Consider the following 27,808-nt stretch of genomic DNA (forward strand, 5'->3'; position numbering starts at 1 on the left):
CTGAACCAAATTTTGAAACAATCTTTGAACCAGAACCGGACCCGAACCGGAAAAATCAAACGGTTCGACTCCCTGAATCTAACCAACGCAAAAGCGGGTAATTCGGATGAGTCGCGCTGGCCAGAATACATTGTGAAACTCTTATTGCGAAACGAGATTTTCCATGAAAGCAAAAAATGACGCATAGCGCTTGACGCTTAAAATTGGCAAATAATTGCTGACGGCGCTATCACTTCCGTCAACTAAAAAATAAAATGACGGCGCTAACCTCAACGTCAACGTACACCACTGGAAACTAATAATAACAATGCTATGCTGCAATATATGGTAGGCACTTTAACATGCAGATATCAAATCCAACCACAAACCAATCAGATGCTACGTTGTCTGTCTAATTGTGACCATTCCAGCATTCAGCCTGAGAATTGATTAGGCTATTACTTTGAACTTGTTTGGTAATTACAGAAGAAAAAAGAGTTATAGCATAGGTGGGAGTCAAACCCACGTCAATGAAATGACTAGGCTACCACCGCCCTAACTCTCTGCGTCAACCAAGTCAACCGATGGCAAATCATCATCATCATCATTACGTTCCTTCCTCGTATTGAGGGTTGAATACAATGCGCCATTGTTTTCGACCATGAGCTGTTCGTAGCCTACTGCATTTTCATAACTTAATTTTGTCCATTTTTAAATACTGTTAAGTGTGAAGCAGAAAACTAAACTTTTATCTGGCAATAATCTAGTGATGTTACTCAAGAAATTCCAACCTTAATTTTAGAAAGCAGAAATCTTCCTTGAAAGAATCCTATCTAAGTATTGCATACACTAAACATATCATACTAATAGGCTATTTCATTGCCCTGCAATAATAGAACAATGTGTGTAGATTTATTAGCAAAACAGTAAGATTATAAATACTCCTACTGGATTTCTGATTCTTGTGTTTTTTGTCTACAGAAGTTCTACAAGGTCTACAGAAGTTTTTCCATCCTCTTCGACCAATCGCCATCTTTCGGTGAAGCGATGGTCATGTGCTCCAACCAGTTGTTTTTTATTAATATCTTGGGCTGGATCGTCATGCTATTGTCTGTTTGTTTGTCTATGACTTGTTTCAACGTGATGTGCCGAATTGGAATACTTTTATTTTTGTTTAACATATAAAACATACGGTAACCCAAATTTCTCATATCACTGTGACATGTCACTTAGTGACATCCCAGTTAGCGGTGCCTGTCATTTTTTGCATTGATTCAACGTCCGCTGAGGTTGGACCGGTGTGATGGTGTCGAGTTTAGCTGGCTAGGGTCTTATAAGCTTAATTATCGCTTTATTGACGTAACTTTATATCAAAGCACGCAAGACATAACTTCCCTAGGTATAATTGGATTTCCGCAAGATAATGATATTGTTTCTACTTGTTTGTTTTATTTGTTTTTGTCATTGTTTTGTGTCGTCAAGTTGTAACTATTTGATTGATTGATTGAATCTTTATCCTCGGACTGGGAAAGCTTTTTGCAGAGCTTAATCCTGGCAGTTTCGCATACTTGTAGAGGCTTTGAATCACTGACGCATGACTGACGCAGGCCCGGTCACCGAGATTGACAGAGTGAAGTTTCCGATTGTTGAAGGCTTGTTGTCGGGGAATTATTCCATCCATTAAATGCCGCTGAATGGAGAGCAGCCCTTAACGTGCGTTGCTCAAGCGCACACCCCGAGAGTCGAACCAGCGCCGCTATTGATCTTGAAGTTTCTTCGTTCCAGAAGTGACGCGCTAACCAATTGAGCTATTTATGAGTCGTGCAAGGCCTGGTGCGTTGCGCTTGAAATGGCTTTGCCCGTGGTAGGATTTCTTTGTGGGGTTTTCTTTGCCTGCCTTGCTCTTGTTTGCTATGAGCTAAATGCATCAAGATGTGTTCCCCTCACGACCATCAGCACTCTTGATAACGCACCATGGCCGATCTTCATAGCAAATGTCTATCTATACAAATCTTGAAAATATCAGCTAAAGCTATACGTGGTAATAAGCTGTTTTTTTTCTTATTTTTGTTTGAATCATTTTTATTTTTATTTCCTTTCTACCCTAAATTTTTCTGAAGGTGTTGCGACCGTGCCAAACTTTTTTTCAACTTAAGAACTTACTTCGATCACAATCACGTTTTAACGTTCGCGTTTTGTCGCTTCTACCTTTTTCTCGACCTTTGCTATGTAGACGTGTATTGTTTTTGGTTTGATGGTCAGAAATAAAAACAACTGAACTGAACTGAAAGTGCTGAGAAAATGAATAGACTACTGTATGTATTATTAAAGGGGTGATTTGAAATTTTCTGTTTTACGTCCAGCAAATGGCAACAGTGCTTTGTTTATCTTTATCCTGCATTGTGGGAAAGCGGACTTGAGCGCTATGCAATATGCTTCGGTGTACGCCTTTCGATGTACTCCTGACCCACGCTGCAGCCGACGGCAGTGTTTGTTTCCGGTTGTCTACTCTGCTTCTCTACTTATGACCAGGGTTGCCAGATGGCCTTTTTTTAGGCCAAATTCCAGAAAACTGGCCTTTTTAAATTGCAGTGGGCCTAAAAAAATTGATGCAAATAAGGCCAGAAAATCTGGCCTTATTTGGCCCTTTTTATGGCTGCAAATTTTGACCGGTTTAGAAAGTATTATTTTAAGGAAATTCAATTTCAATTGTAATATAAAAGTATCACTTATCATCACTTAGAGCCTGACCTATATTCGTTTTAATTTTAATTAGTGAGAAGAGACATAGATAGAGAGTAGAGAATGTGTTAGCGGTGGACAGGGTGGTTCTATTAAGTTGCACCTGCCGTAAACCGTAAAGTATACACTTGCCCAGGCCCGTAATTATACATTTTAGCTTGGGGGGGGGGGGGGCTCAAAAGCTGTTGCGAAGTAAAAGGCTATGCACATAACATTTGTAGTTGCAATGAGTCTAAGTTGCGGTTTTTCGGGCAAAGGCACGGCATATGTTATAAAGTCACAAGGTGCTAGATAGCAGTAATTTCGAATGATTGGGATAATTCCAGCCAAAATGATTGCAGAATAGAATAGATGCAATAGCTCAGTCTACAATATGTATATCTTACTTTGAGCTTGGGGGGGCAATGGGCATTGCCCCCCCCCCAAGCCCCCCCGGTAATTACGGGCCTGCACTTGCCTTGTTTGTTAATGTGATGTGTTTGCATTCCATTTGTGCAATCTTGTCGTATTTTGTTTGCTGCTAAATAATTTCAAAACCGAGTATTAGTTTTAGTTCTTATGACATCTTAAACGTATTGATTTCGTACTGGGTTGGTCTGTGAATAAGTTTATTATAAAAGCCTACGACAACACATTTCACTCATTGTTGGAACACTCCACGTTTACTTCTGATCCGGTTTGCAATACGCAAAATGCTACAGAGCGACAGGGAATCTTTGCATTCGTTCCGTTTGTTTTTGATTTTTTAGATTCGTGGTTTTAAACTTCTATGATACATCAAATAAGTTTTGATGTGAGTATAGGCTATATTATTAGGCTATATTTTATATTATTATTGCGAAATTGAATTTTATACATTCTTTAGTTGATACGAACAGTGTTATATTGTAATAATTCTTCTGTAGTCATGTATAACACTGAAAAGAGTTTCCAATCCTGTAGTTGTAGACATCCCTGGTATATATACTCAATAAGACAAATTCATGCTTATTTCTTAGCTACAGTAGATGTTCCGAATAGCACTGTTCATGAATTGAAGTAATAATGGTTTCTAGTTTATCTGCTACTACAGTAATTTTTCATTAATCAAATTATGCAAACGAACCGGTCATTATGCTCTGACAGTGCTAAATTATTATCTGTCATATTTGATCGTAAAATGCCATTTTCAAAAAATGATTTCAATTAAGTTGTTAGCGTTTATTTAGCCTTAGAAGTAAATAAAAATTTGGCCTTTTTTTGGCTTTATTTTATAATGGATTTGGCCTTACTATAGCTTGAGTATCTGGCAACCCTGCTTATGACTTAAATTTGGTACAACCAATTACTCGAAATCGATCACTGAGTAGAAGCAATTATCGTAAAGTTTCTTGCCCAGAGAAACAACAGCAAGTGCGGGTGGCTGGAGTCGAACACGCAGGCTCTCAACTGCGAGCCCAACGCGCTAACCACTCGGCCACTGCTGCCATACGGTAACCCAAATTTCTCATACGGCGTGCTAATGTGAAGTGGTAAAGATTAAACAACAGAGATGAACAAGAAATGGAGGTGAATTACTTGAATTATTGTCTATGGTTCAAGTAAACGTATGTTGAATTCAGTAAACCTGTTACACTTTAGCTAGCAGATAGCAAAACTTTGCACATTAGTTGAGTGGGTTTGGACTACCTACATGCGTTGTGTCTGTTGCATAGTGTCATCCAATAGTTTTGACTTAAAGTCTTAAACTCCAAGCATTTCGTAGCAGAGGTTATAGCATCATAATGAGTCTTTTTTATCTACGTTTGCTTGCAAAGGACAATGCTGCAGAGGATAGTTTCTTAAAATTTGTTGGGCCATGGACCACAAGCAAAGGTGGATCCAGCAAGTAACCTTAAGGGGGAAAGGCGATTTCAGAAAGCATAATTAATGTGTAGGTCTGCTTAGAACTGACCTTGTAAATACACCTCAAATAAACAATGAAATACTTTTCTGTGTTTTAGGGAGGCAATCGCTCTATTCCTCCCTCTCCCCTTAGATCTGCCACTAATCGCGAGTGTATTTGTGAATCTATTTTTATGGCCCCAATTATATTTTGTAACTATTTTTCCTTCAATGGTTCTTTTTAATTTGTAAACCAAACGTGAAACATGTTCGAATGCTTCCCTTCAGTCTTAGTTATTTTTTATTTTAAATATCCTTCACAAAAACTTTGATGAATATATACAAACATTTTTAGGTGCTCTTGCACAAGACGCCCTGTTGGTCAACCGGAAAAAATGATGACGTCACACATATTGGAATAGACTATTATGAAAGAGGAAGAGCGGGGTGGAAATGCACTGAGACACACCGGAAAGAAATTGTCTCCGATTTATTGATTTGTTGTTCAATTTCAACAAATTTGCTATCGTAGGAAAGCAGAAGCATAGATCTAACCAACTAAGTTAATACCAAGCCCCAAAATACTACTAGCTCCATCTAGTGGTCACCTAAACTTGACCATCAAAACTTCAACCAAAACTTCACCAAAACTTCATTTTAAATGAAAAACAATCTAAATCAAATCCAATTAAAAGAACATGTTACTGTGTATTGAAGTACTAACTTTCATTTTTATATCTTATTTAATATGCGAGCAATCGTTGTTCGAAGACAGCCCCCCAACGAAGCTTTTGCCCAATGCATTTCAATGACGAATCGATCGTCTTTCAGTTCACGCCCTGTGTGTTCACGATAATTAATTGTCTCCCATTTATTCATTTCTTGCTCAATTTCAACAGATTTGCTATCGTTGAAAAGCACAGGCATAGATCTAACCAACTAAGTTACGTAATATCAAGTCCCAAAATACTACTAGCTCCATCTAGTGGCCACCTAAACTTGACCAAATGCAAACCATCACCAAAACTTCATTTTAAATGATAAACAATCTAAATCAAATCCAATTAAAAGAACATGTCACTGTTTATTGAAGAGCTAACCTTCATTGTTATATCTTATTTAATATAGGAGCAATCGTTGTTCGAAGACAGCCCCCCAACGAAGCTTTTTCCCAATGCATTTCAATGGCGAATCGATCGTCTTTCAGTTCACGCCCTGCATGTTCACGATAATTAATTGTCTCCCATTTATTCATTTCTTGCTCAATTTCAACAGATTTGCTATCGTTGAAAAGCACAGGCATAGATCTAACCAACTAAGTTAATACCAAGTCCCAAAATACTACTAGCTTCATCTAGTGGCTACCTAAACTTGACCAAATTCAAACCATTATCAAAAGTTTATTTGCAATGATAAAAACATTTAACGACAACCAATTGCAAGAACATATTACTGTTTATTGAAGGGCTAACTTTCACTTTTATATCTTATTTAATATGCGAGCAATCGTTGTTCGAAGACAGCCCCCCAACGAAGCTTTTGCCCAATGCATTTCAATGGCGAATCGATCGTCTTTCAGTTCACGCCCTGTGTGATCACGATAATTAATTGTCTCCCATTTATTCATTTCTTGCTCAATTTCAACAGATTTGCTATCGTTGAAAAGCACAAGCATAGATCTAACCAACTAAGTTAATATCAAGTCCCAAAATACTACTAGCTCCATCTAGTGGCCACCTAAACTTGACCAAATGCAAACCACTATCAAAAGTTTAATTGCAATGATAAACAGTCTAAATTAAATCCAATTAAAAGAACATGTCACTGTGTATTAAAGTACTGACTTTCATTTTTATATCTTATTCAATATGCGAGCAATCGTTGTTCGAAGACAGCCCCCCAACGAAGCTTTTGCCCAATGCATTTCAATGGCGAATCGATCGTCTTTCAGTTCACGCCCTGCGTGTTCACGATAAATAATTGTCTCCCATTTATTTATTTCTTGCTCAATTTCAACAGATTTGCTATCGTTGAAAAGCACAAGCATATATCTAACCAACTAAGTTAATATCAAGTCCCAACATACTACTAGCTCCATCTAGTGGCCACCTAAACTTGACCAAATTCAAACCATTATCAAAAGTTTATTTGCAATGATAAAAACATTTAACGACAACGAATTAAAAGAACATATTACTGTTTATTGAAGTGTTAACTTTCAATTTTATATCTTATTTAATATGCGAGCAATCGTTGTTCGAAGACAGCCCCCCAACGAAGCTTTTTCCCAATGCATTTCAATGGCGAATCGATCGTCTTTCAGTTCACGCCCTGCATGTTCACGATAATTAATTGTCTCCCATTTATTCATTTCTTGCTCAATTTCAACAGATTTGCTATCGTTGAAAAGCACAGGCATAGATCTAACCAACTAAGTTACGTAATATCAAGTCCCAAAATACTACTAGCTCCATCTAGTGGCCACCTAAACTTGACCAAATTCAAACCATCACCAAAACTTCATTTTAAATGATAAACAATCTAAATCAAATCCAATTAAAAGAACATGTCACTGTTTATTGAAGGGCTAACCTTCATTTTTATATCTTATTTAATATATGAGCAATCGTTGTTCGAAGACAGCCCCCCAACGAAGCTTTTGCCCAATGCATTTCAATAGCGAATCGATCGTCTTTCAGTTCACGCCCTGCGTGTTCACGATAATTAATTGTCTCCCATTTATTCATTTCTTGCTCAATTTCAACAGATTTGCTATCGTTGAAAAGCACAAGCATATATCTAACCAACTAAGTTAATATCAAGTCCCAAAATACTACTAGCTCCATCTAGTGGCCACCTAAACTTGACCAAATGCAAACCACTATCAAAAGTTTAATTGCAATGATAAACAGTCTAAATTAAATCCAATTAAAAGAACATGTTACTGTGTATTAAAGTACTGACTTTCATTTTTATATCTTATTCAATATGCGAGCAATCGTTGTTCGAAGACAGCCCCCCAACGAAGCTTTTGCCCAATGCATTTCAATGGCGAATCGATCGTCTTTCAGTTCACGCCCTGCGTGTTCACGATAAATAATTGTCTCCCATTTATTTATTTCTTGCTCAATTTCAACAGATTTGCTATCGTTGAAAAGCACAAGCATATATCTAACCAACTAAGTTAATATCAAGTCCCAACATACTACTAGCTCCATCTAGTGGCCACCTAAACTTGACCAAATTCAAACCATTATCAAAAGTTTATTTGCAATGATAAAAACATTTAACGACAACGAATTAAAAGAACATATTACTGTTTATTGAAGTGTTAACTTTCAATTTTATATCTTATTTAATATGCGAGCAATCGTTGTTCGAAGACAGCCCCCCAACGAAGCTTTTTCCCAATGCATTTCAATGGCGAATCGATCGTCTTTCAGTTCACGCCCTGCATGTTCACGATAATTAATTGTCTCCCATTTATTCATTTCTTGCTCAATTTCAACAGATTTGCTATCGTTGAAAAGCACAAGCATAGATCTAACCAACTAAGTTAATATCAAGTCCCAAAATACTACTAGCTCCATCTAGTGGCCACCTAAACTTTACCAAATTCAAACCACTATCAAAAGTTTATTTGCAATGATAAAAACATTTAACGACAACCAATTAAAAGAACATATTACTGTTTATTGAAGTGATAACTTTCATTTTTATATCTTATTTAATATACGAGCAATCGTTGTTCGAAGACAGTCCCCCAACGAAGCTTTTGCCCAATGCATTTCAATAGCGAATCGATCGTCTTTCAGTTCACGCCCTGCGTGTTCACGATAATTAATTGTCTCCCATTTATTCATTTCTTGCTCAATTTCAACAGATTTGCTATCGTTGAAAAGCACAAGCATATATCTAACCAACTAAGTTAATATCAAGTCACAAAAAACTACTAATTCCATCTAGCGGCCACCTAAACTTGACCAAATTCAAACCACTATCAAAAGTTTAATTGCAATGATAAACAGTCTAAATCAAATCCAATTAAAAGAACATGTTACTGTTTATTGAAGTGTTAACTTTCATTTTTATATCTTATTTAATATGCGAGCAATCGTTGTTCGAAGATAGCCCACCAACGAAGCTTTTGCCCAATGCATTTCAATGACGAATCGATCGTCTTTCAGTTCACGCCCTGTGTGATCACGATAATTAATTGTCTCCCATTTATTCAATTCTTGCTCAATTTCAACAGATTTGCTATCGTTGAAAAGCACAAGCATATATCTAACCAACTAAGTTAATATAAAGTCCCAAAATACTACTAGCTCCATCTAGTGGCCACCTAAACTTGACCAAATTCAAACCATTATCAAAAGTTTATTTGCAATGATAAAAACATTTAACGACAACCAATTAAAAGAACATATTACTGTTTATTGAAGTGTTAACTTTCATTTTTATATCTTATTTAATATGCAAGCAATCGTTGTTCGAAGACAGCCCCCCAACGAAGCTTTTTCCCAATGCATTTCAATGGCGAATCGATCGTCTTTCAGTTCACGCCCTGCATGTTCACGATAATTAATTGTCTCCCATTTATTCATTTCTTGCTCAATTTCAACAGATTTGCTATCGTTGAAAAGCACAGGCATAGATCTAACCAACTAAGTTAATATAAAGTCCCAAAATACTATTAGCTCCATCTAGTGGCCACCTAAACTTGACCAAATTCAAACCATCATCAAAAGTTTATTTGGAATGATAAAAACATTTAACGACAACCAATTAAAAGAACATATTACTGTTTATTGAAGGGCTAACTTTCATTTTTATATCTTATTTAATATGCGAGCAATCGTTGTTCGAAGACAGCCCCCCAACGAAGCTTTTGCCCAATGCATTTCAATGGCGAATCGATCGTCTTTCAGTTCACGCCCTGCGTGATCACGATAATTAATTGTCTCCCATTTATTCATTTCTTGCTCAATTTCAACAGATTTGCTATCGTTATAAAGCAGAAGCATAGGTCTAACCAACCAAGTTAATACCAAGTCCCAAAATACTACTAGCTTCATCTAGTGGCCACCTAAACTTGACCAAATTCAAACCATTATCAAAAATTTATTTGCAATGATAAAAACATTTAACGACAACCAATTAAAAGAACATATTACTATTTATTGAAGTGTTAACTTTCATTTTTATATCTTATTTAATATGCGAGCAATCGTTGTTCGAAGACAGCCCCCCAACGAAGCTTTTGCCCAATGCATTTCAATGGCGAATCGATCGTCTTTCAGTTCACGCCCTGCGTGTTCACGATAATTAATTGTCTCCCATTTATTCATTTCTTGCTCAATTTCAACAGATTTGCTATCGTTGAAAAGCAGAAGCATAGATCTAACCAACTAAGTTAATACCAAGTCCCAAAATACTACTAGCTCCATCTAGTGGCCACCTAAACTTGACCAAATGCAAACCATTACCAAAACTTCATTTTAAATGATAAACAATTTAAATCAAATTCGATTAAAAAAACATGTTACTGTTTATTGAAGTGATAACTTTCATTTTTATATCTTAATTAATGTGCGAGCAATCGTTGTTCGAAGATAGCCCCCCAACGAAGCTTTTGCCCAATGCATTTCAATGACGAATCGATCGTCTTTCAGTTCACGCCCTGCGTGTTCACGATAATTAATTGTCTCCCACTTATTCATTTCTTGCTCAATTTCAACAGATTTGCTATCGTTGAAAAGCACAAGCATCGATCTAACCAACTAAGTTAATATCAAGTCCCAAAATACTACTAGCTCCATCTAGTGGCCACCTAAACTTGACCAAATGCAAACCATCACCAAAACTTCATTTTAAATGATAAACAATCTTAATCAAATCCAATTAAAAGAACATGTCACTGTTTATTGAAGGGCTAACCTTCATTTTTATATCTTATTTAAGATATGAGCAATCGTTGTTCGAAGACAGCCCCCCCAACGAAGCTTTTGCCCAATGCATTTCAATGACGAATCGATCGTCTTTCAGTTCACGCCCTGCGTGTTCACGATAATTAATTGTCTCCCATTTATTCATTTCTTGCTCAATTTCAACAGATTTGCTATCGTTGAAAAGCACAAGCATAGATCTAACCAACTAAGTTAATACCAAGTCCCAAAATACTACTAGCTCCATCTAGTGGCCACCTAAACTTGACCAAATTCAAACCATTATCAAAAGTTTATTTGGAATGATAAAAACATTTAACGACAACCAATTGCAAGAACATATTACTGTTTATTGAAGGGCTAACTTTCATTTTTATATCTTATTTAATATGCGAGCAATCGTTGTTCGAAGACAGCCCCCCCAACGAAGCTTTTGCCCAATGCATTTCAATGGCGAATCGATCGTCTTTCAGTTCACGCCCTGTGTGATCACGATAATTAATTGTCTCCCATTTATTCATTTCTTGCTCAATTTCAACAGATTTGCTATCGTTATAAAGCAGAAGCATAGATCTAACCAACTAAGTTAATACCAAGTCCCAAAATACTACTAGCTTCATCTAGTGGCCACCTAAACTTGACCAAATTCAAACCATTATCAAAAATTTATTTGCAATGATAAAAACATTAAATGACAACCAATTAGAAGAACATGTTACTGTTTATTGAAGGGCTAAATTTCATTTTTATACCTTATTTAATATATGAGCAATCGTTGTTCGAAGACAGCCCCCCAACGAAGCTTTTGCCCAATGCATTTCAATGGCGAATCGATCGTCTTTCTGGATTCGCATTGCGTGTTCACGATAATTAATTGTCTCCCCTTTAACAGTAGAACTCGGTTAATCCGGATTCGGTTAATCCGGATCCTTGCCTAATCCGGATGAAGCTGTAAGTACAAACGAGTCAGGTTTGATAGAACCGTCATCGGTTAATCCGGATCTTCGCCTAATCCGGATGGAATCGCCAGTTAAATCGAATCCGGATTAACCGAGTTCTACTTTTATATTGAAAAAATGCTAAAGTCATAGAAAGGATTAGGATCAGGCACACAAATAACCTAATTGGTGGTGTAATGGCTTGTCCGAATCAAGTAATGTAACAAACACTGATCAATAGGAAAGCGATGTGTGCTCTAGAGCGGTGTAGAACTTTGATCCTTTGTGAGGTCGTGGAAGAATTCTTGTCACTCGGCGCGCAGTCGACATCAACTGGAAAAGTTCGGTTGAGGAAGCAAGTGATGTCAGCTCCAAGTGCAGGAACCAGAAAATTGTTCCTATTTGGATGGAGAAACTTCTGCAAATAATAAAAAGAAACAACAACCAGCGATACAGTGGGTGCGGATACTTATGTTTTGTTCAATGCTTAGCCAAATAATTTTTTCACAACACATAGGCTAAGCCGAATAAACCTAGGCTTAAATATGGATCAAAGGTAAGTAACGAAACCGTAATGAAATGACTTGGGCTTGCATTCTCGTGTTCTTTCATAACCACATGAAGTCATTTTCCCAAAGGCATCCGTGTGTGTAAACAAAATGATTCATAGGTCCAAACCTTAAACGTTGACACACAAAAATCATGTTACAAACGTAACTTTTATTAAGTTAAAAAAATAATTTTGTTTCATGCGACATTGCACTTTTGTTAGCCTAGTTTGTTTGTAATAGAATAAACATCACAAAGTATGTGGGCAGCAACTCTTTTTTATCATTAGGTAGCCTTGAAAAGGGCTGTTTTTTGGCAAATGGACGATGTGGCGGCTACAGTAATGGGTAGGACTCCCTTATGGCGCGGAGAACTTCCGGAAAATGTCGTCCCCGTGGAAACTGATGTCGCCACATAAATTCATCAAGATACCCAGGTATCATGTGTCTTGTGGTGCCACCCATTCTTTTAAATTTCCGTTTACAATTCAACCACAGGTTTTCAATGTGGTTCGTATGAACCCTTGTGGCCGAAACATAATGATGGTGATGGTTGACCGTTTGGTCGCGATATCTAAGATCTAAAAACATACGAAAGCAACTTTAAATAAATTTCAGCGTAAAACGCTTGCTGCAACGGTTTCCAAATAGAAACAACAAAAACATGTTAAATTGGTAAATTTATTTTTAATGGATGCATAATTCTTTTGACATGAGCCATCGTGCTTTTTGAAAAGGAGCTGTGCAATTAAGTGGCGAGGTCAGTTGATTGTTTTTTCTGCTCCCAAAGTAACTTTAAATCAGTGTTTCTCAACCTTTTTTGGCCCAAAGCCCCCTTCATGAACTGGCAAAATTTTACCGCCCCCCAACAAAAACGATTAATTATGAAAAGCGAATATAAAACAATAAATATTATTTATTCTACAAAAAGTGCTCAATGCCAAGCAAAAAGACAAGCAGAGCGATATAATTATATCAAATATAGTTACCAGTCTCTAAAACCCTTACAGCCTGTTTTACCCTAAAAAGGGGATCATCAGAAGGTCCTTATTCAAACAGAATTATGTTTCTATTAGAATAAGGACCTTTTGATGATCCCCTTTTAGGGTGAAACAGGCTGTAAGGGTTTTAGAGACTAGTAACTATATTTGATGAAAAGCAATATATATTTGCGAGCATGAAAATAGTATAGGCCTACTGGTAGTCAGTGTGAACCTTGGGCTTGGTGACAAAGTGTCAGTTTCTTCACATCCGGTGTAAAGCCAGTGAGAAACATTCGAAGATCACCTCTTATGGATATGTCAAGTGGGATTCGCTGTTTGGTATGTAGCAGAACAACATGAATCCCTTTTCCACCAGGTATGAGGTAGGAAATGCTACCACGTACTGTAGATACGTGCTCTTTGACAAAATCGTTACGCTGGGCGATAGATGGGTTAAACCAAAATGCACCCTAGTAATCAAAACGCCCCCTTAATCCGAAGTAATCATACCGCCCCCCTGCAAAATCAAAAACGCCCCCTGGGGGGCGGTACCGCCCACGTTGAGAACCACTGCTTTAAATGGTTAACTGTTGTTAACAGTTTCTACACTATGAATAAGTTGTATCAAGTGGGACTTGGCATGACAGTTTAAGCCATATGGTTGGGTCTGATGCTATCACAACAGAAACGTACACATTGTACTGTGATAGGCTATGTCTTCAGACAAGCTAAACACAAACTGGTGGTTGAATGACCAATGGGACTGTGCAAGCAATCAATTTTGGGACATATTCTTAGGTTATTTTAAAGCTGAAAGGAATTTTTTTCACTTAAAAGTATTTTTCGCTAGGGATGTAGATAAGAGCTACTGCTTTATTTTTGTACAATCTTGAAAAGCCTTATTACTATTATTCTGAATTATGAATATTAAGGATAAGATCATGTTTTCTTCGGCATTTTTCGGAAATAAAGCTAAGTCTCTATGTTTTCTTATTGCTAATTCCTGGCTGAGATGTTTGAATGTTTGGTATTGGCAAAACTTGCTCTTTTAATGCAGTTTTGTATAAAATTAGGCAATTTTTTTTTAGACTGAAAGCATCAATCTCAATATCGTGATGTCACACGCGTGCCAAAGGGGGGGGGGTTGCAACCCCCAAAACCCCCCTCTTGGCTACGCCACTGGTTAGATCTATACTTGTGCTTTTTAACGATAGCAAATCTGTTGAAATTGAGCAAGAAATGAATAAATGGGAGACAATTAATTATCGTGAACACGCAGGGCGTGAACTGAAAGACGATCGATTCGCCATTGAAATGCATTGGGCAAAAGCTTCGTTGGGGGGCTGTCTTCGAACAACGATTGCTCGTATATTAAATAAGATATAAAAATGAAAGTTATCACTTCAATAAACAGTAATATGTTCTTTTAATTGGTTGTCGTTAAATGTTTTTATCATTGCAAATAAACTTTTGATAGTGGTTTGAATTTGGTAAAGTTTAGGTGGCCACTAGATGGAGCTAGTAGTATTTTGGGACTTGATATTAACTTGGTTGGTTAGATCTATGCTTGTGCTTTTCAACGATAGCAAATCTGTTGAAATTGAGCAAGAAATGAATAAATGGGAGACAATTAATTATCGTGATCACGCTGGGCGTGAACTGAAAGACGATCGATTCGCCATTGAAATGCATTGGGCAAAAGCTTCGTTGGGGGGCTGTCTTCGAACAACGATTGCTCGTATATTAAATAAGATATAAAAATGAAAGTTATCACTTCAATAAACAGTAACATGTTCTTTTAATTGAATTTGATTTAAATTGTTTATCATTGCAAATGAAGTTTTGATAAAGGTTTGCATTTGGTCAAGTTTAGGTGGCCACTAGATGGAGCTAGTAGTATTTTGGGACTTGATATTAACTTAGTTGGTTAGACCTGTGCTTGTGCTTTTCAACGATAGCAAATCTGTTGAAATTGAGCAAGAAATGAATAAATGGGAGACAATTAATTATCGTGATCACACAGGGCGTGAACTGAAAGACGATCGATTCGCCATTGAAATGCATTGGGCAAAAGCTTCGTTGGGGGGGCTGTCTTCGAACAACGATTGCTCGCATATTAAATAAGATATAAAAAGGAAAGTTAGCCCTTCAATAAACAGTAATATGTTCTTGCAATTGGTTGTCGTTAAATGTTTTTATCATTGCAAATAAACTTTTGATAGTGGTTTGAATTTGGTCAAGTTTAGGTGGCCACTAGATGGAGCTAGTAGTATTTTGGGACTTGATATTAACTTAGTTGGTTAGATATATGCTTGTACTTTTCAACGATAGCAAATCTGTTGAAATTGAGCAAGAAATGAATAAATGGGAGACAATTAATTATCGTGAACACGCAGGGCGTGAACTGAAAGACGATCGATTCGCCATTGAAATGCATTAGGAAAAAGCTTCGTTGGGGGGCTGTCTTCGAACAACGATTGCTCATAGGCTATATTAAATAAGATATAAAAATGAAGGTTAGCCCTTCAATAAACAGTGACATGTTCTTTTAATTGCATTTGATTTAGATTGTTTATCATTTAAAATGAAGTTTTGGTGATGGTTTGCATTTGGTCAAGTTTAGGTGGCCACTAGATGGAGCTAGTAGTATTTTGGGACTTGATATTAACTTAGTTGGTTAGATCTATGCTTGTGCTTTTCAAGGGTAGCAAATTTGTTGAAATTGAGCAAGAAATGAATAAATGGGAGACAATTAATTATCGTGATCACGCAGGGCGTGAACTGAAAGACGATCGATTCGCCATTGAAATGCATTGGGCAAAAGCTTCGTTGGGGGGCTGTCTTCGAACAACGATTGCTCGCATATTAAATAAGATATAAAAATGAAAGTTAGTACTTCAATACACAGTAACATGTTCTTTTAATTGGATTTGATTTAGATTGTTTATCATTTAAAATGAAGTTTTGGTGAAGTTTTGGTTGAAGTTTTGATGGTCAAGTTTAGGTGACCACTAGATGGAGCTAGTAGTATTTTGGGACTTGGTATTAACTTAGTTGGTTAGATCTATGCTTGTGCCTTCCTACAATAGCAAATTTGTTGAAATTGAACAACAAATCAATAAATGGGAGACAATTTCTTTCCGGTGTGTCTCAGTGCATTTCCACCCCGCTCTTCCTCTTTCATAATAGTCTATTCCAATATGTGTGACGTCATAATTTTTTCCGGTTGACGAACAGGGCGTCTTGTGCAAGAGCACCCATTTTTAGCCTCATACCGTACTATGGATTAGAATAAAACAATGTATCTTTCAAATACTTGTGTAAAGTTTGTTGGACAATTAAAAGTCCAGCCTTGTGATTTCAAAGTTGTGGAGCTCAATACTGACAATGTAGCAGCTAGTGGTCCTTGTGTTTCCAATCAAGTTTCCTTACAAAAGAAAAATGCAAAGCGTGAAGCATGCAAGGATTTGGTTTTTTCTGGTGATAAAAGCCAACTTAACATGTCAATTTCAAAAAGAATGAAACTCGATAATAATTGCAGTGAAGAAACCAATTTTTCTGATGAGGATGTCACATGGAATACCACATTTTGTAAAGAAGCTTTAGAAAACTTGTTATCATCAAGTCTTATGAAGCAAATTGAGTCGTTACCATTTTATGATGGACAAAGCAAAATAAAATCATTACTTTGCCTTGGGGTATTTGAAGATAAAACTGATCGAACTAAACTTCACAAATACATTCGCTTTCTTTATCCTCATATTTGCACTATCACTGATGCTGACCGTTCCATATCAGTTCTACACTGTGATATGTATAAATATTTTAGTGAGCTTATAGGAAAAGAAGAATCTGAGTCGTTTCTTCGTTTTGCCTGCGTTTTGGTGTATGAAACTAGTCAAGAAGTTCACACCATATCAGGTGATTCACCATACTAGCTTTAAACTCATTCTAAATTAACTGTTTTGTTTTTTAAACGTGAAAATTTGCACACTGTTACACTTACTAAGTTTTTGAAATCTTGATGTAACTTTAACAATGTGTAGCATCTATTCTTCGACAACACAGAATTGCAGCATTAAACCGAAATAATTGCTTAAGAACTGGTGGATAATTGTTTAGATTTTCAATTATTTATGCAATAAAACATTTGCAATTATTTAATTGATGTTGCAACTGGATTCGCTCACAATTTAAATGTACTGTAACAAGTTTTTCTTTGTTAAAGTTTTGATTCAAAAATGTTCCAGGAAATTTTGAAAAAGAAACTCGTCGTTTGATCCATCGAGGTATAGATCGTTATTTTGGAAAATTATTGATGGCAAAGACAAAATCTGGTGGTGCATGCATTGAAGTAAAGAAAAAGGAGTTTAAAAAGAAATTTTCAAAACAGAAAAAATACTGTAGTAAGTGTTATATTAATGTGACTGTATTGAGTTATATTTTGATACAGCCTCAGAACTGCCAACTACAGCCATGTATTATGTGTATGGCTGCTGAAAGCAACAGCGCAGGTATGCAAAGGCTTATAACATTTCGGAGCACATGTTGCTTTCATTATTATCCTGAAATCCTCCAAACTCAATTTGGTCCGAGTCACTAGTGTGGGGGGTCTGCTACTATTCGGTGAGTTCCTAACCTCTAACCCCTAACCCTAAAACGGCAATGATAACACTGGTCAACAAGAAAATTTTACAAGCTAGACTAACAACCTTTTCTAGGTAATTCAGATGTGCTGAGCTCGAATCTGAAGTCAGAATTTTCATATCACGTCAGGATTTCAAGATAATTTCACTTTTGTTCGTTTCTTAGCAAAAAAAAATCAATTTTTTTACAGTTGATTGTCTCCAACAAAGGTACATAATGACGTAATAATAACCTTTGGCTTTACGCTTTTGTGACGTCATAACTGTCATAATGGACTGCTGGTTATCATTCAGTTCTAGGTATACAGTAATATTATATCAAGTGACTGTATCATTGGTTTTGGAGTTGTTGCTGCGTTTGTCTTGCAGTTATGCGCAGCTATAATGTATTTGGTTAACCTTAGTATTGTGTTTGGAGGCATCACAATGTATCTTTTGAGGTTATTGTATACTTTTTACTAACGTAGTCAGCAATAGAGACTGCAAGAAGTATGAGTTCTCCACCAAGCAGCTCAAGGCGAGCTTGCTTGAACCATCCAGACAAGTTTTGTTACATATGCGGAGAATACACTCCACTTTTCCCACACTATGAAGCTCTCCACCAGAGTCAAGTTTGCGTACAAGCACTATTTTGGATGTCAAGTCGGTGACCAAGACAAGAGCTGGGCCCCACACATTTGCTGCAATCGATGCAGAACAGGCCTTCTGTTATGGCTTGATGGTAAAAGGAAGGCTATCCCTTTTTCTGTGCCAATGATATGGCGTGAGCAAAGTAACCATCACTCAGACTGTTACTTATCAAAGGATTTTCACACAAAAACAAGTCTAAGATTGAATATCCAGTTTGCCCTTCAGCTCTTCTACCTGTTATCCATGGTACTGAAATTGCTATTCCACTTCCTCCAGTTAGAGATAAGGAGTTCTTGTTTAGCGATGAACCGGTGAGTAGTGAGGAGAATACAGATGCGGAAATGGAGGCATCTTTGTTGGATGAAAGATGATCACTTTTAATCAATCAGGATCACTTGGACGACCTTGTGCGTGATCTGTCTTTGTCCAAAGAGAAAACGGAACTTTTGGGGTCTAGATTACAACAGTGGAATTTGTTAGATTCAGGCACCACAATTTATTTTTTTCGTGAGCGCAGCAAGAAACTTTCGCACTTTTTTACAACTGAAGATGATATATGTTACTGTAAAAATGTAGATGGTTTAAAGCAAGAGCTAGGATGTGAACGCGATCCTGTAGACTGGAAGCTATTCATTGATTCCAGCAAAACAAGTTTGAAAACTGTGTTGTTGCACAGTGGTAACAATGAGCCGTATCTTCCTTTAGCACATAGCAATAGCAAGAAAGACACATATGAAACAATGGAAGTACTTCTAATACTGCTAAATTATTCTGTGTACAAATGGAAAATCTGTGGAGATGTAAAGTCATATCTCTTCTCTTAGGATTGCTCTCCCCTCCCCCTTCCTGGCTATGCCCCTGATCACCTACTGAAGTTTACATTGCTGTTTACATTACTCTTGACTGCTTTTGATTGTTTATTGTTTACGTTATTGTTGAATGGTCGATAACTGTTTTATCGTTATTAACTTTTGATGATTGTTTTAGAGCTCAAAATTTTGCTATATGCTGAAAATAGCAAAATTGGGTTCATGTCGGTATCTCAGAAACGTGACGTGATAGAGAAAATCTGACTTCATATTTGAAATCAGCGCCCCAAATTCAGCTAAGAACACCTGTTTTCATGTTTTGTATCAAAAACATTTTTTTTTTTTGTTGACCAGTGTAATTAGGCTACGATACCCAATAGTTTAAAAAAAAATTGAAAAAATCACTGAATAGGGATCGGACTCACCGAAACGGGCCATTCCGAGTGTGGGTGACTGATTTTTGTTAAATATGCAACAATTGTTTTCAGCATTTTTCAACTTCATTCTATCCATCGCATCTTTTTCAATCTGACCCTTGTTTGCCTTATCCTCCAATTGTTTTTATTTTGACGTTGTTGTTTCCTCTTCCCATTTCTAGATCCTTCCTCATATCTCGGATACCGGTAGCACATCCATCAGTTCTTCAGTTTACTTCTCCCTCCTCGTTTTTACCCCACAACCTGGGTTTTTTTTTTCGGTCATTTATCGGTCATTGACCGATTTTTTAGCAAAATGACCGAAAAAAATATAGTCAATTCGGTCAAAATGTCCGAAAAAATATATAGTCAATTGACTATATATGACCAAAAATGACTAAAAATGACCGAAATAAATAAAAATGACCGAATTTTTTCAAGTCATTTCGGACAAATGACCGAAAAGTCTCAGCGAAAAAATAAACCCAGCCCACAACCTCTCACCTTTTTGCAAAAGGCATGGCATTGGCCTTTCCATTCTTTTTAAGGTTGCTAGTTCGTTCTTTTCTAATATTCATGTTTTACTACTTTACAGTACTGCAGGTATGCATTTATATCACATAATGCACGGGAGGGCCCATTGTAATTTAATTGTATCCCAATAGAGGATGGTGGTTGGGAATTACGGGGAATTTACTTACGTTGAAGCCAATTTGTGGTTTAGAATTCATATTGTACAAACGTAACACGGAAACACTGGATGCAATCCACCAGCTTGCCCGTCATCTTCATTTGCGTCCTCATCAGTTTGCTTATGCCGGGACTAAAGACAAACGTGCCGAGACGTGGCAGTTTATGACTGTTGAAGGAATAAATGAAACAAAGTACATTTCTTTAACTTGCATGTTACGCCTATTATATATTTTCACAATGGAGTGTATTTCCGTTCAAAGAATCACAAATGTAGCTAACGTATTTTCTTGCCAGGTGTATTTGTGCTGAGCGGATGTCAAAATTTAATAATAAATCCGCCAGATGTCTCTCTTGAACCTTCTGATAATAATCTTCCACCCCTCGAGAAGAAGGAGACGTTTTACCACGTCTGCAGTACGTGTGTTTGATCTTTCAAAAAAGGCATTCTTTCACCATCGATTTAACATCTCTCCCGGCTTTGAAACGTTGGCTAGGTTTTCGGTTAAAAACAGTACTAGTCAAGACGCTAAAATCAGCATTTTATCTGAACTTGTAAGCTACATTTTGGTCTTTTGCTGGGATAAAACTGCTCAAATGCTCAATAAGCACGATTAATTGCTCTAAATTATTTTTATCGAAGTTAAATCCTCCCTTAACTGTGTTCAATCGGACAGCCAATTGACGAATAGGACGTCTGTGACGTCAAGGCTTTCTCCCTAACTTCATTTATTCGATAACAATGGCTGCGTCTATAGCCCACCGAGCGGGCGATCGTGCCATACGACTTCCGATCTGTCTTGGGCTTTCAACTGCTCGCCAGGTCACCTACATTTTGTTTTCGTTTTTTATCCAATCCCATTTCCCCAATGCGCAAAATTTTATCATCCTTGACGTTTTATCGATGTTAATGATTTTTATAAGAATTTTGCATTTTCACGCCAACGTCGATGTAAGCTAGCTAACGTTATTTATCTTGAATTTACATTACTCCATTCGTAACTTTTCAGTTTGTTAGCAAGTCGCATTGCTACTTTCCGATAAGGCAATAAGATTGAAAATTTTCAACCTACTTTTCTCACCTTGTTTGCAAATCCTTGTCCTTGCATTTTACGTACGGTAAGCGCGACACTTGAAGTTCCTTTTCTGCTTTTTAGTCTCGATAGTTTTTTTTTTCTGAGTAGCTGAGCGGAAAATTTATCTTTATGCTAGTGTTTTTCCTTACTGATTATTATAAATATAATACTTTAATGGAGCAAAACACACTTACACGTTCCTTTTTTGTTTTTCAGGCTTAAAGCATTCTCAAAAACTTTACCCAATCATCTTCAGATTGATGACGTAACTTTTACGTCATCGCCTTTACGTTTGGGAGAGTTATCTGGAAATCGTTTCACTATAACTGTGCGGAACGTCGAAGGCGCAGGGTATATTTAGTCATTTACTTGCAGTTTGCATTGGTGTTAATTATGCGTTCATTGTTGTTAATCTCATGGGGAATCTTTTGCGTACTTCATCTTTGTAGCCAAATCAACGTCCGCAGACGTTGAATCAATGTAAAAATGATGTATTTTGTTGTCTGGTTAATAGCTATGCACCAATCAAACTGAATACTCTCAGAGAAACGGAGATGTTGTACCAGTGATGTTGTACCCAGTCAACAAACCACTTTTTTTTCCATCAATTCGCCTGCAGACGGTTTCAAAAGTATCAAAAAAGTATTTTTGTAAAATGTTTGCAATTACCAATTCCGATGTTAAAAATGTAACGCTTGGTATATTTTTACTGAAAATCTTGAACAAGCGGAGTTTTGCCCTTTCGCTTAGTTAAAATTTTACGTTGGAAGTATAAATCTACCTAAGTTTAAGACGCTCAATCATTTCCAAAGAAATCTGACTATGCTTAAGCGACATACTGATGAAACCATTACTTGAAATGTGTTTCAGACACAAGATTGCTGGCCAGGAAACGACCTTGCAAGAAGATATTGCCAAGTCCTTGGTCGATGCAAAGGTAGGGACCAACCGTTGATTTTCAACTCATACTTTTAATTTCTTATTTTGGTGTTTACTTAAGGCAGCTCGTGACTGTGGATTTAAAAAACATTGATAACTAATACCCTGCTGCAATAATAAATCACACTGTGCTGGCCTATTTTCATCTTCATTGCACTTTTTTCAGAAAAATGGTTTTGTGAATTATTTTGGTGCCCAGAGATTCGGTAGAAGGTGCTGTTTGCCTCCTCAGCCAATCAACGCGCAAGCCGACGCATCATGTGATGACACTGACCAATCAAATCAACTGGAAGCACCTGCCATTGGACTGGCCATCTTGAAACATGACATGGTTAGTGGTAAATTCTCAAGCTTTTGAGTGAACAAGTTTTGCACTTTTCTCAGATAGAACCGTATCAAGATAAAGTACATTTTCTTAAAGAGGTTTTATGTTTACCACTACAATTTAAATACCAAGACCTTGTCTTCAATTCATGACGTACTACATAGCTTCAATTTGATTGTAAGTTGTGAAAAACTCAGCTATTACCTTTAGTTTAATCTTCAATATATCGACATCAAACGCTATATTCATTAACTTCTCTGTTTATGTCCCTTTGATCTATTGTGTCAAGTTTTCAAGTTGTATATATTATTGAAGATCGCAGCTGTCACTTCATTGTTGTCCCCTTCATTTGAAAGCGGCGAAAACCACACAAAAACTGACGTCACACACGCAGCGAAGCGTTACTTTTGCGACACCGGGGATATTGAAGGTACTCGGCTGACCTCTTGGTTAGAGATGCTGAAGTTCGTTGTTAAATATTTCCGTTCCTTCATTAATGACATGGCAACGGTACAACCACAATTTGAACTAAACCGTGAATGTTTACATAAAGAAAATGGAAATACTTTTTTGCTTGTCGTGAAGTAGTTTTTGAAAATTAGATAATAAATAAATTGTTCACTTATGGAAAAGGCAAGATTCGCAAATAGTTATTTCATGCAAACTTGCAAAAATTTATTTTCAATTTTTCATCTGCTTAAGACTTTTGTATTGAAATTTATGAATCAAGATTTTCCTAAATTTATAAACAAAAAAATGAAAAGAAATGTCTTGGCCTAACTTCTTCTATTGAGCAAACGATCAATGTGGCATTTGCTTTGTCGTTGTGGTTTATACATGTACAATTGTACAAGTAAATAGTGATAACTAGAAAATTATTTTTGGCGACTTTACTTACCCAGCAAACCACTCTTTTTGCATTGATTCCACGTCTGCAGACTTTGAATCAGTGTAAAAAGTGCTTTCCTGGCCGGACACTTGATCATCAAGTTTAATTTTTCAATCCCAACTTTTCACAAAATTGGTACCCATTTTTCCAGGCACGATAAAAAGGTTTCCAGCAAATAAGGTGCGAGAGCTATCACTGCTCCGTTCCTTGCGTAAATTTGCCTCCAACTTCAAAGATCTTGCTCCGGAAAAGCGCTCCTCAAGCAGTGAAACACCTGGAGTCCTTGTCAACAAAGAGACCTATCAAATGCAAGCGTGCACTAAAGCTCTGCTCAGCCTACCCCACAATGCCCTTGTGTTCTACACGCACGCCTACTGCAGCCTTGTGTGGAACAGAGCAGTGACGCAACGGTTACGTCAGTTTGGAAATGACGTTATCGAAGGCGATCTTGTCTTCCGTGGTAGCGAGGACCAGGTAAGGGAGACTGAAATGTTTATCTTCTTTTGTTTTTGGACTTTAAAACGCGAAATTTCGACCAAAAAGACTTTTTCGCACTCATATGGCTTCTGTAGTTATTCTCATGGATTATCAGTGGTTATTCTCATTGGTCACTGTCTTCTCAAAAATTGTTATCACTTTATTTCATTCATTATCTGGATGCTTTTTAGCTAGCATAGTTGCTTTTTTACATGGTTTCAACGTCGTGAACATGGCAACATTTTCTATCTGTTTTCACGGTTTCTCAGCCGGAACCGACAGATTGTGTACAATTCCTCATTGGTCACTGCTGTAGCTTCGTGTGTGTCCTGTCTGATTAAGATATATTGGATTCAGCCCAGCCAGCAGACCAGTCTTTGCAGACGTTGAATCAATGTTAGAAATTAGTGATTTACTAGCTGAAGTGAACAGTTTCGCGTTCCCTTTCTTATCAAGAATTATTGTATTTTCAACTTTTGGGTGAATGAGGGTTTGCCTTCAGCAACTTTTGACGAATCAATCAATTTTTTTAGAATTTCTGATCGGATCTGAAAGCAAATAACTTTCCACTTTTGTCCAATTCTAAATTTGAATCGCAGCTCGAATCTACTTCAAACATGGATATTTTACGCAAATCAGACGTTGCACTATGTTTTTGTAACATGCATCACAGGCAGGTTTAAGCAAGCCAGTTTCTTTGCTTCCACGCAATGAAACTTCATGTTTTTTTTAGATATACGCTGTAACGAAATATGACGTCACAAACAAGTTGTACTCTATTCGTGATGTTGTTCTTCCATTGCCTGGCAACCGCGTCATCCTGCCAAAAAATATGGAAGAATTCTATCTTAACGTGCTCCGACAAGATGACGTACTCCCAAGTGATGGAAAAATGGGTGGAGCTTTTCGTGTCAATCAATTTCGAATCAACCTATCAGGATCGTATCGGAAATTAGTGGAAGCCCCAAGCAATCTTAAGTATAGGTAGTCTGTTTGATTTTCGTATGTCTGTTTTCTTTTTGAGATTTATTCTCAATTTTTACACGCACAACAGTAACTCCATAGCTTTAGTACTTTGAATGACAGATGAATATCAAGCATACAGAATTTTTAATGCAAGACAATTTTTACAAATTCGTTTTTACTTTTCAGTTGGGAAGAGACCGCAATTCCACCTTCTGACCGATCAGGTTTTAAATCTAGTGAGATATCTGACCATGTTCAAGATGACTTGAATGCTGAAGGAACTGGTCGTTCTGCTTCAATGAACTTAACATTAACTTTTGATTTGCCACCATCTTGCTATGCGACTACTTTCTTGGATCAAATTTCCAAAAGTGGAATTTACGAAAAATAGGAACACATATTTTGTTTTATTTTTGAAGAAAAATAAAGTTTTGCATTGACAAAATGTGTCAAAAACGTTTGAGTCATGAATAGAGTTGAGCTTTCGAACAATACACCGTAACATTTTCGTTTGTACTGTATAAGGCTTGAATTAAGTGTTCTATAGGTTTATACATTATCACCTAATGTTGATTTGCAACAAGTGTCAATTTTTTTTGCTAAAAGCTCGAATAAAGGTCTGTCATTTTAGTTGCTCATTTTGAATGTAAAATTTTAAAGAAAACTAGAATTTTTATATTTTTGTTTATCATGCCATCAAATTTTGTAACTCGGTCTCTGTGAAAATTAACAAAGTGTCCAACTGCACAGTCAATAGGCCAACACTAATTGTAGCCTCCGCTTACAGGCAGTGTCCACTGTAAAGCAGCCAGAGTTACAAAAAGGAATTATGTGTTGCTTCTACTAAAACACTTTGTTGAATCATTTTTTAATTCTGACGTCGTGTCCTGCCACGTATCACCGGCCTGGTAGGCTGTAACCAAAACGCTTATTAGTCAAGTTTGAGGGCAGGAGAAAATTTAATTTTAACTAAAATTCAAAAAAATAAATATGCTTGAATGATGGAAAATAGCGTGGATCGTTTTCAACATGTCAGTGAATGCACGAATAGGCAATTCTATGAGAAAAGGTAGACGAATTCTCTATCGATTTAATATAGGCTACACCTGGAACAAGAAAGCTTCCAGCTTGATATGGACACTGCGTTTGTTGCTTTTACGTTTTTATTATTTCCAATCGTTTTTAGACCTCTGTTATAGTTTTCGATGCAATATTCGAAACAACAACTGAAATATTTTTTGCAGCCTTTTGTTCTGTATGAACATTATTCTACTTACCTTTAAAAGCGTGTTTTGTTTCTAATGTTTTGTCTGTAGCTATAGGCTACGTTCATAGATTACGCATGGAGGTGGATCACGTTATATGAAGATTGCACAGAACATCATGTTACAGTGTTGGGTTCAGATGCGAGAGAGCCATCAGTTGCTTGCGTATAATCTAATGACAGACTATGCTCTATGCACACACGCAGTGGCGGCTAGTGTAATTGCGCTGCAGCTCCACCAATTTTTTGGCTCATTCTGCCCGTGATAAGAAACGTAAAACACGACGTGATTTTTCATTATTTTTATTAAATTTGTTTACCTTTGCAGACCTTTACAACTTTTTGCTTTGTTGACTGGAAACGCCTTCTCAGAGAGGGAAACTACCTCGTTGTCACGTCACATGACTTCCACTCAAGCTTGACCGCGCTATGATATCGCTCTGTGCGGCGCTGCGATTTTCCGTGCATCTAAGCGCGAGGTCGAAGCATGGTCGTGACACGTGACAATGACATAGTTTGTCAGTCTGGCAATGATAACATTCGTCGTTTTGGCGCTGTTTCGAACAGTGCGCCTAGGGTTGTCATATTGCCAATTCACCAATTCAATTTATTATTTTAATTTAGTCTACACCTCAATTCAATTTAGTCTACACCTCATGTGATCTGTTTCCCACCGCATAATTTACTCGCAATCATTCTCGTATCATTTGTTCAGTTTGTGCTTTCAGTCCAGAGTGTCGTTACAGTTACAGTGCATAGTCAAATTTATATTACGATTTTTCATTTTATGTATTGCAGATTTAATTCCTGATGAGGGCACACGTACGTGTCGAAAACGTTTGAGTTTATTTTATTTTAATTATGTTATATTTTGTGTGAAATAAAGTATGATGAACCCGCTAAAGTTACTATGCTTTATTTCTCTAATTTATTATTTGTAAAACAGAAGAAACAATATTGTAGAAATAAAATACAGAAAGAAATTGTTAAAACAATGCAGGACGATGGCACCAAACATCTATCACAAAAACAAATTAATACACAGCTTTTTGAAATTCTGAGTACCGTAAGCTGAACGTGTAGGCTGCAGTGAGACGGTAAGCTTGGCAGATGAGTTCTGTTTTCTTTTTTATGAAATACCGGAAGTGCAGGCACCCGTCCCTCACTAACTCAGTTGAAGGTTGTCTGGCTGCCAACTGAAACTAAAGTTACGGTTCTTAACAAGTCAATAATTTTGTTTGTATTTTAACTTTTCATCACAATTGAGAGTTGAAAATATCTTCAGAATGCACAAAACTCAATTCAATTTTTCAAACTTTGCTGGGAGTGGGAGGGGCCTCCCAGACTCCCCACCGTTTCTGGAGAAAATGCGGCCAAGCTGCGTCCGTTCTTATAGCACCACCACTTTTATAGCTCACCAGCCGCCACTGCACACACGAACGCATTTACAAGAAGGTCTCGGTTGATAAGCAGCTTACACTTTGTTCTGCGATGTAATCTATTGCCACTTAGCGGTCCTTATAAGACGACGCACGCAAATTGATAATATTTCCCACTCACAAAGTTGTTGGCATTGATGAAAGCTATCAGATAGTTGGTCTGGTTTCCAGTCCATGCTTGACACGTTAATCCTTGCTTTGAAGCAGCAATCCGGATGACGTTGAATAGGGATACGACCAA

The 27,808-nt window shown here is 37.1% G+C and overlaps 1 protein-coding gene across 1 annotated transcript; it reads left to right on the forward strand.

Moving 5' to 3' along the window:
- Window positions 1-16,439: 16,439 nt before the first annotated feature.
- Window positions 16,440-27,022, forward strand: LOC145766907 (pseudouridylate synthase PUS7L-like). The gene is made up of 10 exons (XM_082578612.1): window positions 16,440-16,922; window positions 17,252-17,407; window positions 20,227-20,386; window positions 21,485-21,619; window positions 22,139-22,205; window positions 22,374-22,538; window positions 22,848-22,962; window positions 23,573-23,895; window positions 24,632-24,882; window positions 25,051-27,022. The coding sequence occupies exons 1-10, from the start codon at window positions 16,502-16,504 to the stop codon at window positions 25,253-25,255; spliced, it is 1,998 nt and encodes a 665-aa protein (XP_082434738.1). The 5' UTR covers window positions 16,440-16,501; the 3' UTR covers window positions 25,256-27,022.
- Window positions 27,023-27,808: the final 786 nt, after the last annotated feature.

The sequence above is a fragment of the Aplidium turbinatum genome, chromosome 3, assembly GCF_918807975.1.
Source record: "Aplidium turbinatum chromosome 3, kaAplTurb1.1, whole genome shotgun sequence".
NCBI classification, from domain to species: Eukaryota; Metazoa; Chordata; class Ascidiacea; order Aplousobranchia; family Polyclinidae; genus Aplidium; species Aplidium turbinatum.